This window comes from Glycine max, chromosome 12 (genome assembly GCF_000004515.6).
Source record: "Glycine max cultivar Williams 82 chromosome 12, Glycine_max_v4.0, whole genome shotgun sequence".
NCBI lineage: Eukaryota > Viridiplantae > Streptophyta > Magnoliopsida > Fabales > Fabaceae > Glycine > Glycine max.
In genome coordinates this window covers 3,474,399-3,490,002 of record NC_038248.2, presented here as the reverse complement: position 1 = coordinate 3,490,002, position 15,604 = coordinate 3,474,399, and the positions used below count along the sequence as shown (strand labels likewise).

Sequence of the window (15,604 nt, the reverse complement as noted above, 5' to 3'; positions counted from 1 at the left end):
ATAAACTTATCATATATAATAATAAGTTGTAATATTGTGTAAAAAAAATTATACCATCAATAAATAACCTTTTTCTCTCAGTTATGCTTTACTTTGGGTTTGTTTGAGCTAAATACATTACTAAATACTATCGTTAATCCTTATTCTTGTTAACATCTTTCTTTGCATTAAAAAAAAAACATCTTTCTTTGCATGCGACGGATTACGAAGGGAAGCCTGTAGGAAATTTTAAGTATATATTTTAGACAATGTTAATTAAAATTGAAGTTTTACTTTAACAATTTGGGAAATAAAAATCAGTTTTTTTACAGAAAATAAATATCAGAGTTAGAAATTACCAAGGTGAAATAATTATAATTATTTCATTGGACCCACTTTACTTATTAGGGAACCTTGTCCATATATAGTCATACTTGATTTATAAAAGTAGAAATGAGATAGCAACTGAAAGATGCTTGTGGTGGTTAGACTTTCAAAAATAGCATATTTTTATTAGAAATCATTAATAGATAGTGAGGGACCACAGGAATAAAAATAGACAGATTAATTAATTAGCATCATAAGCATTGAGTTGAAACTATTAGTGTACTGCACATGCACCATGCATGCAGCATGCTTTCACAATCAGTTTCCGGAAAAAGAAAGAGCAAAGAAAAGAATCACAACCATCACGAGAGAAGATTTTTGGGAAACAAAAGAAATTGACCATCCATTTGTGTTTGTTATGAACAGCTAAATCATAGAAGCCATCACCAACACTTTTCAAACTGATCTTAAGTTGAGAAGCCATTAACACACCAAAGCCACAGCACTTTTCACGGTTCCTGTTAGTTGAGGTGGCAGCGCCATACAGTACTGGTATGATATTTTTCTCTCATATATATATATATGTGTGTGTGTAGGGTTCATGCATGGTATATATCACTTGATTTGCTGGTAAGGATCACAAAGCTTTATTTCAACCTTCTGTTGCTTCTGAAACAGTGAAATCCTTTTGTTTAAAAGCACTAGTTAATTAATGAGATTTGAAAAAACTGGTGGTTCTGAAACCTTTTTTTTTTTTTTTCCATTTAAGAGAACTTGTATTTGTCCACCAAGGCCTCGAGTGAAGCCATTTTCTTTATACCTGACGATTGAAATAGCTAGCTAGTGGTTGGGAAAAACTTGATCTCAACACTGGTTTGTGGTTGAATATTACAAAGAGAAAATGTTGTTTACACTTTGAGGGTTTCAAATAGGTCGTGTACGGAGCAAAATTATTATTGTGGACATGGTAGTTGATTTTGACTGGTTTCTCGTGTCTCTCATGCTTCTTGTGTTTTATTTTACCTTGTCAGAACCTTAGTTTGATTTTTTTAGAAAAGGCAAAACATTTCATTAAAAAAAAAACAATAAAAAAGATCAACAAGTTGTTAGCCGAGTGGTATTGAACTCAATCCTCTTAAACAAGATTTCATGTTCGAGTTTTATGGACAGAAAAAATGTGATTGAGAAGAGAGAACCTCACTAAAAAGGATCAGACAGCAGATTAGTCATCTACAAAGTTAATAAATATTTCGTACCAATAATATATTTTAAAAAACAAAAATAAACAATTGTTGTGCCAAAAGCAGAATAAACACTGGCTACCTTATATATTATCTCTGTTTACTTCTTTCTCTTTGTCATTGATTGACATAAGAATCTAATGATTTTGGTGGCTCTTTTTTTTTTTTTTTTTTGGTTAATTTAAAATGAATAAAAAATTAAACTGCTTCAATATTTATCCCTGACAATATGTTTTTAATTTTTTTTATTAGATTAACATTCTTTCAATTATATGGATAAAAACTAAAGAAACAGTGAAGATAAAATGGATACATAAAGTCTTCCTGAGATTTGGATAGATGAGTACTGGTGCCCAGAGATACCCTGATTTCTTCAAAGTCTTCCTCCCAGAGAGGCACTCTGAGAGAATGGTATTATTTTCTTGATTATATTTTCTGCAACGATAATATTGACATCCTCATATTACTACTTTGAATATAAATTGTATGGACAAATAATTACTGAAAGTAATGAGATATGACAATTTAGCTATCTCTATAATGATTTAGAAGTGTGGCATAGAAAAGTAATGGTAGTGGTTGATTACCAAGGTATTGATCTTGTGCTGAGTGTATGATAAATGATAATAAGAGGAGGTTTTTCTATTATCTGAATTGCAGCTTATACCAAATGCTTTTGTGAGGTTGCCACAGTTACAAGGAAGGATCCCTGAGGATGTGATCCTGAGAAATGCTAGTGGGAGAGTGTGGCATGTCAAAACACGATATGTTGGAGAGAAATTATATTTTGATGATGGGTGGAGGGCTTTCCATCAAGAAAACTGCTTAGGCCAAGCAGACTTTCTTGTCTTCAAGCTTGAACGGAGAAATGAGTTCGTGGTACTAATCCTTCAATTATCAACACAGTGTCAAAAGCCTTTGGTAAAGATGGAGGAGGAGCAAGCAGCAACACAACTAGTTGAGGAGCCAGACAGCTCTTCCGATGATGATGATGAAGAGAGTGGAGAAGAATTCAGTGCTGGATTCAATCTTCAAAGTCATCATAGAAGAGCTTGCAAAAGTAAGTTTTATCTTCATCTTGAAAACTAGTTTTTTCCCATTTCTCTTCACCTACTGCTTGTCCTTGTTTAGGGGAGACTGCATCAAGTTCCAACCCCAATGCTGAAGATCCTCTTCCAGAATATGTATTTGATCCACAAATGTGTATTCATCCGGAGAATCATTTTTTTAAAGCAAAGCTCTACAGAACTAGACCCAACGAATTGGTTAGAATTCTTATATTTCTTCTGTCCTTTTAACTTGTATCTAGATATTAGCTTTTCAGACACGAAAGCACTGTTAGATGAATTAGTCCATTTGTTTCAAATCTTGCTTCCCTTTGGTTTGGTTTGTAAGCCCTTTTAATCTCTCTGCATGTTCCTTCTTCACTTATCTAATGATTTGATTCCTCCCTGTTGCAGCATATTCCAGGAAATGCCATTCAAGAATTTTCCCTTACTCTTCCTGAAAAGATCACCCTTATATGTTGTCAACCCTGCCAGCGCAAGGTATAATTCTAATAGTTACTTACCATTTTTGACAACTATATTTCATTTGTGTACTTTCTTTGCTACAACAGGATATTCCAATGAATGAATTGGGAGACTATCATCATAATTTGACACCCATCCGCATAAAGTATCAGGAAGTGACAGGAAGAGTGTGTAGGTGGCAAGATCATAGAATATATATCAAGGGTTGGGCAAGCTTTTGTAGAAGGAATAAAATTGAAAGAAATGATACATGCTTCTGTGAAGTTATATCAGGGGAAGACCAAGTAGTAAAAACACTACGGGTGCATGTTGCTAGGCGGAGATGAACACTACGGGTGCATGTTGCTTATTTTTAATTAATTACATGCTGTAAATATTTTTTGGAATTATTACATATCATTCTCTTATGTAATAATGGTTTCTTCCATTTTCTCATGGAATGGTAACTATATTTGTCTGTAGTTGGTTGCAGTGTTGCACCATCATTTAGCTTACATTATTTCACTGCTTATCCATTTGTCTTGTTCTGCTTTGGACAACTTCTATTTATTGAATTGGAATTTGGAATCTTGTTTGTGGACTTCAATTCTACTTGTTTACTTTGCTACTAGTTGGACAAGTATGAACATCAATTTTATGCACATTTGAGATTTGTTAACCAATGTTGTTAAAATTGTTTCCTTTGCTAAATGTTGGAACCAATTTAAGATCGATTAAGTGTGTATAATAATTCTTTACTATATTTTATATATTTTCTCCTCATTTTATAAAATAATGGCAACAACATGTAATGCTGCAACTGAGATTTTCCAGATTGCATCCATCGTGAATGGGATTGTTCTTATTTGGATTGCCATAGGATTTGTTCTTCTTTGAGCTGAAGCTTCTCTGGGAGAGGCTGAGTGAGAATCTCATAAACTTCATTTGATTAATGTATTTATTGTCTTAATAGAAAACAAAATTGTATCTTTCTTCAAGTCTTTTAATAAAAACACTGATTTGTGGTGTTTCTTTTTTAATTGTTAGTTATGCTTAGGCCATGTATAAAGAGCTATAATATTTTTGTAATCAGTGTGCTTGCAATTATAAAATTCCAGTCTTCTATTTTCTTGCCTTTTTATATTTTCTCAGTTTGCTTTTGCTTTTGCTTTGTTATAACAGCAAAAGACAAATGAAAATCAGAAATTTTGCAAAAAGAGATTAAAAAAAAAAAAACTCTAGGGTTTTTTTTATGGTTATCAATGCAACCAACAAAGCTAAACTCTCAATTGATACGCACAAACATCCTTATAATTTAGAAGTCCAATACCAGCAGTCTGTTGTTTGAAATTTAAGGGAATTCGTGAAGCAATCAAGATCTGGAGATATTATGCTTCTTTAATTTAGTGAAAGAGTGTACCATAGAAAGACCAGTAACTTAAAAGACACTTGATAGTTTTGAACTCTACCAACATTATGTAGCTTGCTAAGGATTCCCTGACAGGATATAACCCAACAGATTGTTGGACATCTATTTAAACTTGGTCTATAATAAAATAAACTGTAGCTTATTTCATTGCATAACTCAGGTCTCTTATATACACTTGAAACCTTAAAAATGCAAGCACCAGGCCTGTTTAGCAAACTGCGGTGGTAGATTATCTGGCCTGCTTGAAACCTTCATTGGCCAAAGCTGAGTCTGCTGCACCTTTAGTTTGAATTCTCTCATATTCCAACCGGTTTGTTGTAATGGTACATTTCCTAGCAAGTTTCAAGCAAATGATTCCTGCAAATATCAGAATTGAAGAAAGGATCCAGCTGAATTGTAAATTGGCCAATCCTCTGGCCCTGAAATCAGCCTCTTTGGAGCCACAAGTAACTGCTCCAATAATTTCATGGCCACTTGCCTTGGCCAAATTCATTACACACCCTTCAGGGACAAAAGCTGGAATCCATAGCATAAAACCCATGTTTATAAACCAACATCCTTGGAAGATGACTGAAATAGAAAGCACAAGAGCCGCGTTGAAATTGTTAGGGAAAATTGTTGCGGCCAAAGCTGCTACTAGTGAGACAAGCACTATGAGCTGCAGCAGCCAGTGGTAATGGCCTTCAAGTCCAACATGGTCTGTGGAGTGAAAATGGAGAAGGAATAGTTCTTGACTAAACACCGAGGAAGCAAGTATCCCAACAAAGCCGGAGAAGAGGTCAAGTGAATCAGTCAACTCAGTGGAGAGGGAGAAACCAGCAAACAAAGCAAGGTGTATGAACATAGTTGCATGCTCAAAGTTGTCAAGCTTAAAGGCATAGTGGAAATGAGGGAAGTCTAGAATTTGCATGAAAATTGCAAGGACGGAAAATGATAAAATGGAAACAAGTTCCAAGTGTTTAAGTCTAGACTGAGGGGTGTTAAACTGGTACCAGAATCTAACAGTGAAGTTGGCAGGGCCCTTCACAAGGTAAGATCTGATGGTGTGGATGGTGTTCCATAATCCAAGAAGGGCTAGTGCTGATCCTTGCACTGCATGTCCTACAAATGAGCCCATGAATGATAATTTTTTTTTTCTCTTCAGAAGACAACCACTTTTTAACTCAATTCCTTCATTTAAATATATGAAGCATTGAAGCCATAGCAAATATGATCCATACACAAAATAAAGTGCTTTACGTGATATATGATTAGTCCAAGCATTTGACTAAGTGCATGGTGCATGTGTTTCCACAAACGGAAAAAGAAGACCTAATATGAGCAACATCATGAAAGAAGATGAAAATGGGGACAGCACTTCACCAGAGATTAAAGTAAAAGTTGAGGGATGTGTTGTTTTCTTCAAAACTGTTTGCATTCTAATTGGAAATCCGCGTTAGAGTTTGGAGGATGAGATACAACTCCACTACCAAAAAAGCCAAATGTAACAGCAATCAACATCAAATACAAACTTGTGTCTTTTGTTGTGAAACTGAAAACTAGCCCTGCTGATAGTGATTTTGCCTTTAATTTGCTTTGAGCCATACAAGCAAAATGTGTCCCTTCAGAGAGTAGAGAGTGAAATCTCTCCAATAAATTCATGTGGCAAGCAATATGTTCCCACTCATTAAAAGAAGTTGATTCTCCATTAAAGCAAATTCATGCAAAAAAAAACAAAAAAAGTATATGACAGCGAAAGAGATAAGATTATGGGTATTTTATTTTACCACCATATTGATGTACGTGTTGGTAACATAATTGATTTGTATTAATAATCAAGGTATATGGACCACTCCGAAAAAGTTAAGTTCTCAATTTAGAGATAGATATAAAATGATATTTCATACTGAAAACTATACCAGTTTAGAAAAGAAAAGATATAGAGCACTGAATTATACGTGTAATGAACGTATGGTATATATAATTGGTATAAAAACATAAATTTTATAAATTACGTGGTGAATATTTTGAATGTTGATTGGAAAAAGAAAGAAAACACAAAGTAGAATGCAATTGAGAGATACATCTTGGCAAAGCAGTTGCCAGTCATCGACCATCCTCCTTTCATTTCTAATTGTAGTTTTCAAGTTTTGGTTTTTGACTCGGCAAAAGTTACATTTATAAAATAAGATGTTAGAAGTTAGAACACGATTTCATGACGAGACAAAGAGAAAAACTAGCTTGGCCAATGGAGGACTTCCGCTAACATTCATGTACTGCCACCTTCATCTATATATATTATAGACACACACATGATAATCCTTGGAAAGTTTAGCTTTAGACGTTACCTTGCAATGGCAACCTATTATGAGAAACTTATGTGCATTAGCAAATAAAGAATGCTAAAAAGTTCAGCATCATTGCCCGAAACTGATGAATGGTGATTGCTAATGATATGCTTTCTTTAATATATTCTCGTTATTTGGTAAAATTTATATGAGATTCATTAAATTATGCAAGTCTTCTTCTACATCGTTTTCATCTAATAATAAAAAATAGTAACTTGAAAGAGTATATTGAAAAATTGATAACATTTTTTTTAGTGAATTAGGAAACATCGAACTTTTCATATAAACTGAAAATCATATTTGGATTATTTTTTCTATAAAATTTATAACTTAAGAGAATTTAAAAATAAATAAATAACTATTTAAAATACAACCACCAGCATGAATTAATTGACACGTAATTATTCTAACTTAATTAGTAGTTACGAATTTAAGTCACCGTTATACAACTATGCTATAAATGTGCAATGAACATGAATGTGAAAATAATATTAAATATACACATATAAATGCAATAGAAACTTTTTTAAAAAAATGCAAGGTAGATCGCTTGGCTGATTGTACACAGAATTTTGGGTTTTGATCTCCAGGACTGCAAATTAGATGTAAGTTTTATAATACAAGTTAAAAAAAAGAAGGTTATGAATGCCTAAAATTGTCTTTAGAATAGCAGTAGGTAGTTTTCTTTGATTCTTGCAGTTGATTCTTGCCATTTTATAAGATAATTTTCTGACAATGAATCAATGGAAACTACCTTGCAAGAATCAACTACAGTTTATGACATCAGAGAATTCATTGATTCATTGAGATTCAATTGATGGAGCATTGAGTAACAATCCACGTGACCCCAGAAAGTAGAGCTGAAAAACAAAATGATACATAATACATGAAGACATTACCCTTCTAGTTTAGGGGTGAGAACTCTACAATTGACTACTCTATTTTTTTACATGTAAAATAGGATTTAGTCATATTTACACACATTAATCGTTTCTATTATCGAGCATCTAACTCCCCTCTTCTTAACTACCATAACTACAGTTATTGCAACAACTATAACAATTTTTAAAAACAAGCCACGGACTTTCTAATTATAAAGTCCTAAGCTAACACCTGTGCAATCTCCTGATATTCTTTGCCTTTTGTTGCACTTTAGGAATTAACAAAAAGCTTTGCAACGTTGTTCTTGTGCTCACATGTTTGAGAAACGAACAAAATTGCCATCCAAAGTCTATATCACTAAAATCATTGCAATGCCATCATTTGCAAAGAACCCCGCCATTTATGAATGAATGAAGAATAAAGCAGTAACATGAGAAACTACGTACGGGGAAATATTGAGCTGGTAATCCGTTCTAATTCATATTCATATTACTTCTAAATGTTAAAACTTGAATTTGAATCCTGAGTAGTGAATAGCTCGTGGAAAAACATTCTTTTTTAATCATTCAAATAGTATAGTAGATGACACAAAACTTGACACTACAATTGGTTGAAACTTCCAAATAATTGATAAAAGCTTCCAATGAGGCAAAACACTAGATGTTGCTCTTCAGATCAATAAAGATACCATTGAACTGAGAAACCAGCAAATGATGCAGTAGCACAAACTTGATGTTATATTATTCGTACAACTATTTCTACAACATTTCTTTACAATATTACTTTTTTTTTGTATCTCTCTTCGCCACATCAACTATTTTACCGCACACTTCCCTCAATCCAAACCGAATGGTTGTTACAGACTAAGAGGGAAATAAGACAAATCAGTGTGCATGGTAATCAATCTCAAAACCAAGGAAAACTAAGGGATTGATCCATAAGAAGACAACTCAAGCAAAATGCTAAATTGCCAAAATAAAAATTGAAGAATATGTTCACTGAGTAGTTGAAATGCCATTGTCAGAGCTAGTGCTTTAGCTTTAATATATGAATTGGGGTATTGGACAAAGAAAGCAGATAAAACATGCTTTAATCAGGCATTAAAATCTACTTATTCAATCAACCAGATTAAATGATAAGCCAATTTTCTCAATATAAAACTATTAACTAACATGTCATCTCGTGTCAGTCAAGCACACAAGGACAAACAGGCTGAAAGAGGATATATTTTGAAAGTGGAACTTTATCCATGGACACAAAACTCTATTTCACGTCAGAAGAAGAGCATGGCTATATACATAACTAGGATTGATGTCGTATAATGCTGTAAAAAGCCACAAGCGTCTATAATCAAATGAAAATAACAACTTGACTACACTACAGTACAAAGACTGATATTATGAGCAGAAAACAAAAACCAAAAATAGAAGACTTCAAATTATTTAAAGCAATTATTTTTTATTTTTTAGAAAACAATAAATATTTTGCCCAATTTTGCCCCTATCACAACAATCTTCCTGCATAATTCTATGTACCAAAGACAGACAAATTCAATCATTAGTTATCATTTTCTTTTCTCAAACAGAAACATCAACAAATATTTTGTGAAGCATATGGTACAAAACTAACTATTGAGGAAATAATAATAATAATAATCTTACTACAAAAGAAATAAGTAAGGCAAATTACAGTTTTTCAGGAACTCCAATAACTTGTTCTTCATACACAGGCACATGTTGGCTCAGTGATGCAGCTTGTAGAATAAGGATTGCAGGCATGTTTGTGCATAAACTCCAAAGATAGAAGTTTCCACACAAGCCCCTGAATAAACTATTTTCTTCAATTACAGCCCTTTCTCCATTTTCATTTATCATCATTTCCCTCCAAGTCATCAACTGTCTCCATCGCCTCAATTATAGATAAGTAGGTGCTGTCATCGGGAGTGATGCCTTTACTTACCATTTCTTTGAGGAGCTCTTCAGCATGCTCACCTTCCTGGTTTTTGCACAAGCCTTGTATAAGAGCATTGTAAGTGAGAATCGTAGGATCAAATCCTGTAGTCATCATTTCATCACGAACTCTAAAAGCATCCTTCATATCGCCTCTTTTACTGTAACCACTAATGAGTGTATTGTAACTAATATGATCAGGTTTGATCCCCCTTCTCTTCATCTCATCAAGAAGTTGGCGAGCTTCTTCCACTTTCCCCTCCCTGCAGTATCCTTGCATCAAGGTGTTATAAGTGATTTCATCAGGAAGAACCTTCATGTTGTCCATCTCTTTTAAGAGTTGAAATGCACGATCGATATTACCATTAGCACAATGACCATCAATCAAAGCATTAAACACTATAATATCTGGCAACAGACCTTCTTGTTGAATCTTACTAAACAATGCATCTGCCTCTTTCATTCTATTCCTTTTACCCAGAACATATATAAGTGATGTATATGTGACCAGTGTTGGCTGAATCCCTTTTCCCACCATTTCATCAAGAAGCCCAAAGGCTCTCTTTGCATCCCCACATCTGCAATACCCATTAATCAATATGTTATGAGTAACAGCATCAGGCATCATCCCTTTTTCTCGCATTTCTTTTATCATATTATCAGCATCCCCCATCCTTCCTTCCATAAACAGTGCATGAATAAACAAATTGTAGGTGACCAGAGATGCCATTATGCCTTTACTTATCATCTCATCCCTGTAGGCATAAGCCTTATCCAGATCCCCTTTGTTGCAGTACCCATCAATCAGTGCATTATACGTCACTGCATTCGGAACCAAGCCACCTTCTAACATTTTACAAATTAAACCAGACGCCTCCTCAAGCCTTCCTTCTTTACACAACCCAGAAATAAAAGAATTATATGTGTAGCAATCAGGCTCAAGACCTTTATCTTTCATTGTTTGAAAGATCACACGAGCCCTTTGGAACTTCCCTCTCAAGCAGTGTCCATGTATAATGGTGTTATAGGTGACAACATTAGGCTTCACTCCAAGTGTCTCCATGTGCCCTATAAACTCCTTTGCCTTCTTCAACTTCCCTTCTTTACACAACACATTAATCATTATGTTAAAAGTGTACAGACTCGATCTGATGTTCATCCTGAACATCTCAGCATACAGAACCCAAGCCATCTGAGTCCTGTTCAATTTCAAGAACAGACTCAACATCTGATTGCAAGTCTCAATGTTAGGCACAAAACCCTTTTCCTTAATCAAGTAGAAACACTCCAAGGCCTCATTGGGCTTCTTGAGTTCACAGTAGGCCCTGACCAGAAGGTCAAAGATGAGAGTAGTCTTGGCATCGACGCGGTCGCGGGCAAGGGCCAACTCATCGAAAATGGTTCTGTTGGTGCAAGTGGGAGAGAGAATGAGACGTTGTATGAGGTTGATGGAGGGTTTGGGAGAAGGGAGGCGATAGAGGACGCAGATGGCGAGGGAAGAGGTGGCGAGGTCGAGGGAGTGAGGGTGGTTTTGAAGATGGGAGAGGAGGTGAAGGACAAGTTGGGGGTTGTGGCGAAGGGTGGTTAGAGTGGAAGAGAGAAGGGAGGGAGTGAGGTGTGGGGCAACCTGTTCGATGAAATGCCACTGAGAAGATTCGATGGAATGGAGGAGTGTGGATTCGGTGAGTGTGGTGGGAATGGAGAAGGGAGGTGTTTGGGAATGGGAGAGGGAATTGAAAGTTCGGAGTTTGAAGGGTTTGGAATTGAAGATTTTAAGGAATTTCATTGCGGAAACTCGAAAGTGACAGAGCTAATGGAAGTTAGTTTGTGAAACGCGGGCACCTGAGATTGCATCAGACAACAGATTCTAAGGTGACGATGCTGTGCAGTGATAGTGTCTGTCAGTTCCAAATTTATATGATGGGCTAAGTGGGACGCGCCGGCGCCTGCGAATTTGAAATGAAGCAGGAGCACCCAAAACGAACTAAAGTAAATCGTTACATAATTTTTTTAATTTCATATTTTTTACTACATTTTTTATACAATAAACAATATTAAAGTTTAACCTTAAAATTTTGTGTAGTTTTCTCCAAATTTTAACCAATATACTGGTATATTTTTCATTTATATTATAAGAATCAGTATAAAAACTTTTGAGGTACCATTATTCATTTAAGATTGTGTTCAACAAAATATTTTAGTTATTTTTAAATTTTTTTATTAGTTAAAAAGTTTATTTAACGATCTGGTAAATAAGTTTTTGTTTGCATTTTTTAAATAATTTCTAATATTTTTTAAAACATTTGAAGTAATATTTTTTAAAATCTTAACTTCTATTTTTTATATTTTCTTTTTTTTGTTTTTAATATATTTATCAAATTTTTTAATTACTCTTTTTAAATAAATCTTTGTTTTATTATTTTTTTATATTTTACACTTTTTGATTACTTTAACCGTTAGTTTTATAAAATATTTATAATTTAATAAGTTAATTTTCAACTAATTTTGTCTCATCTAACCTAAATTTATATATTAAACTTTTGTCACAACCCTCAGTATGTGTGTGAAATAGGTTAAGATGTTTAAATCCAAATTGATAATAAACAAAAATTGAAACATTGATTTTTTAAAATTTTATTGGAGTGACATTTGGTTTTTTTGGGTATTTAGACTTTGGTAATCAAGATTAAGAGTATGTTTAGAACAACGTATTGGAATCACATCCAACACCAAAACCACTCAAATGACATAGAATCTACACAATAGAATGCTTCTAAAGGATGTGGATTGTCATCAACAGACGCCAAAGCAAACAAACGCAAAAATGAAAACAAAATATTCTTAGACAAAATAGGTTTTCATGACTTCCTTCACTTGTCAGATGCTTGATATCTTAGGTCTTTCGATGTATTTTTACTTTATTAAGGTTGAGAGCATGTCTGGAACTAGGTTTTAGGACCACATCCAACACTATAACCACGTGAAACCACTCAAATGAGCAAAAACTACAAGAAGATGCTACTGAAAGACATGGATTGACATCAACACGACATCAAAACAAACTGACTTTAAATTTTGTCCTCTTGAAAATCATTTATAAATGTCATACAAGCCTTGTCTAAAGCATTGCATTATTAGTGCGCTCATACAGTGTTGAAATTTTATAAATGATAACTCTTTCTTAAGAGGAATGGGTTGTGATGATCCTTTATATATCTATTTTGAGAGTACTTTCAGGTCTTTGTTGGAGATTGCTCGATTCTTGGTGATCTTTTTTCACAACTGACAAGCATATGGAAATTTTGCTAATTATTTAAGTTGAAGGTTAATGTGTTATAAGATGTAAAAAAAAAAAATCAAGGTGTTTTTTCCACTATTTTGATACTCAAAAAATGTTGTATGGTGCAGAACGCATCTGAGTATCTAAGTGCCAAACTTTTAGCAACCACAGGATCGGGTCCTACTTTTTCATGATGACTTGTTCAAAAAGGAAAATTATCACACAAGTAGCTGCTATAATTCTGAAAAAGGTATTATGAAGTCTAACTATTACAACGATATGTTTCACAAGGCTAGATAATTGACATGATATCATACCAAAGTTCAATGGAGTTGAGTGACAAGATTAGTATTCTTGCTGTAATATAATCTAGCATATTATTAATTACCATTTTCCATAAAAAAAAATAAAAAAAAACCAAAATTCCTATCTGCAAAACAATATATGTGATGCTATGATAAATCAAAGCCGTGACAAAACCTATTGCGCTCTCCATGTCAGGACATCTGCAAGACAAAGCATACAGTCATTTAAGGAGAGAATAAAATAAATTATTTACAATTCTGTATAAAATCACAAGCAATAGTGAGTAATCAGCTCTCAAATAATAATAATCACAATAAGAAATCTGATTACAACTACATTATTAAAGTATTCTTCAACTCCTTGAAATCTATACAATGAGAATAAAACCCATAAAATGAAACCTAGAGTCCCGGGCCCAAAGGTACAAAGCATATGCAATTGGCCACTCCTCCACAAACATTGACACAATAAAAGGCAAGTTTATAAAAACCAAAATACATGTCCGGAAATAAACACAAATCATAGTCAACAAAAACACAAGATATCTCATTTGCAGTAGTGTGAGAGGGACTTTCTGACAAGAAATGAAAAAGTAAGAGACATACAAGGAAAATTTAGTACAAGAATCGGAGTCAACAGCATTAACTGTGAGGCTCCTAAAACATGTGCTAAAAGCCTAAAACCCTTCTAGTTACATATTCTATGAAGAGATTCCCTTGGAATTGATTTTTTGGCGGGCTGGAAGGATCTTGACTCTTGAAATGGAAACAACACCACTACATTTTTTAAAGAAATTTTAGAATCGGAGAGATAGTGGAATCTGGAATAAATAATTCTCAACAAAAGGTTCTTTACCACTAACGAGCCATGAGTGCATCAGCACAACCAATGACTTGATAAGAGGCTCTGTCAAAGACTCAGACCTCAAGTCTATCAAATTGTATTATATTACAAACAAACACACTTGTTCTCTAAGCTGTACTAAAAATGGAAAAACTTGGGTGACTATAGAACTTCAAATTCAACCAAAGAGGCATCCTAAAAAAGCTGAAAAGTTAGAGACACGCTTACTCGTTTTGCTTCAACTCCTAAGCCACACACAGACACCAGCAGAATTAGCACTTGCACCCTCCCACAGACCCACTATTCCACTTATCTTTTAAAGTTCACAGGACTACCTTTCATTTAAGATGATCAGTCATTCTACCAATCATATTGAGAACTCCATAACTTGCCCGGTAGTATAAAATTGATTTTGAAAACAGTTTTTAAAACCAAAAACAGAGAAGTGATTCAAACAGGCCCTTAATGTTTCTCTTTTTGTCTCTCTACACAATTACACATACTCTGATAGTAGCATTCACTGATGCTTCTACTATATGCAATCCAATAGACTAAGTGTAACATTAAATTCATCAGGAAGGAACACACAATAATTGTAATATAGAAACATCACATATCATTCAGTTCAACAAGACACGATTGTGGATAAGAAATAGTGAATGCCGGACCTGAAATTCAAGCAACGGTGAGGGGTTGCTGCTTGGAAGGTTGGAGGCCCTTGTTTCGTCGATTTTGATCGGAATCGGCGAGGAAATCTTCGAGGTTGTAGATGACGGTGATGTAGAGAGAGCAGCTAGGGCATCGAGCGATTTCTTCGCCGAGCATAAGGTCTTCCTTCGTGATCTGGAACAGGTCCCCGCACGGGCACGGGTACGTGTAGGCCTGCAACTCCTCGTTCCACTCCATATCCTCGATCTCCACATCGTCGTACGACATCGTTTCGCCCTCTCACTCTCTCTCTCTCTCTGCGTTTTGCAATTTAAACCCTATAATCTTGAGAATTTCTCACTACTCTGCACTTCCCTCAAAACGACAAAACCTAACTAACATATGCAATCTAACGCTTTTGGAGTTTTATGGGACTACCCTCCAAAGTACAAACCACAAAGCCATGTAATCTATAACTGTATATACGGAGGGAATAGGGTATTTTTTTTTTCACACTTTTATATTTATTTTATTCTTATAATTACATTATAAATTATTTTTATTTTTATAATTTTCTTTATGAATTATTCACTAACTTCTATTATATTTTTTATTTTTTAAAAAATAAACATGGAGTGTCTGTTCTTTATGAATTATTTAATTTTGGCATTTTAGACTCAAAATAAATATTGGTAAAAAGATGTAGAAGAGATATAAGAATTGATCCATATCACACCAATTAAATTGTAAGTTTAAAAGAAATAGAAAATTGAATCAATTTTTTTTTCCAAAATCAATCTAATCTAATTCACGAACATTGTTAATTGCATTATAAGTTATGTTTTTAAAACTATACTAAATAAATAGCATTAATAAGTCTTT

General features: G+C 34.1%; 4 protein-coding genes across 6 annotated transcripts; 1 reads left to right on the top strand and 3 right to left on the bottom strand.

The window, feature by feature from the left end:
- The first annotated feature begins 622 nt into the window (after window positions 1-622).
- Window positions 623-3,646, top strand: LOC100810594 (B3 domain-containing protein REM20). Of its 3 annotated transcripts, none has more exons than XM_003541071.5 (6): window positions 623-858; window positions 1,800-1,958; window positions 2,208-2,607; window positions 2,679-2,812; window positions 3,008-3,094; window positions 3,166-3,646. In XM_003541071.5, exons 2-6 carry the CDS (start codon window positions 1,887-1,889, stop codon window positions 3,403-3,405), a joined length of 933 nt encoding a protein of 310 aa, XP_003541119.2. In that variant the 5' UTR covers window positions 623-858; window positions 1,800-1,886; the 3' UTR covers window positions 3,406-3,646. The 3 variants fall into 3 exon arrangements, with proteins under 3 accessions (XP_003541119.2, XP_006592123.1, XP_040863328.1); XM_006592060.4 differs by having other exon boundaries at window positions 630-858; window positions 2,241-2,607; XM_041007394.1 differs by lacking the exon at window positions 623-858 and adding an exon at window positions 917-936.
- A 723-nt stretch (window positions 3,647-4,369) lies between these two features.
- Window positions 4,370-5,755, bottom strand: LOC100808451 (transmembrane protein 45B). The gene has a single exon (XM_003541068.5). It carries the CDS (start codon window positions 5,602-5,604, stop codon window positions 4,717-4,719), a length of 888 nt encoding a protein of 295 aa, XP_003541116.1. The 5' UTR covers window positions 5,605-5,755; the 3' UTR covers window positions 4,370-4,716.
- A 3,484-nt stretch (window positions 5,756-9,239) lies between these two features.
- On the bottom strand, window positions 9,240-11,674 carry LOC100791654 (pentatricopeptide repeat-containing protein At2g15630, mitochondrial). The gene has a single exon (XM_003540639.5). The coding sequence runs from the start codon at window positions 11,429-11,431 to the stop codon at window positions 9,560-9,562; it is 1,872 nt and encodes a 623-aa protein (XP_003540687.1). The 5' UTR covers window positions 11,432-11,674; the 3' UTR covers window positions 9,240-9,559.
- A 1,482-nt stretch (window positions 11,675-13,156) lies between these two features.
- Window positions 13,157-15,123, bottom strand: LOC100804191 (uncharacterized). Its single transcript, XM_003541063.5, has 2 exons — window positions 14,743-15,123; window positions 13,157-13,431 (listed from the first exon to the last, which is right to left on the bottom strand). Exons 1-2 carry the CDS (start codon window positions 14,995-14,997, stop codon window positions 13,423-13,425), a joined length of 264 nt encoding a protein of 87 aa, XP_003541111.2. The 5' UTR covers window positions 14,998-15,123; the 3' UTR covers window positions 13,157-13,422.
- Between the last annotated feature and the right edge of the window lie 481 nt (window positions 15,124-15,604).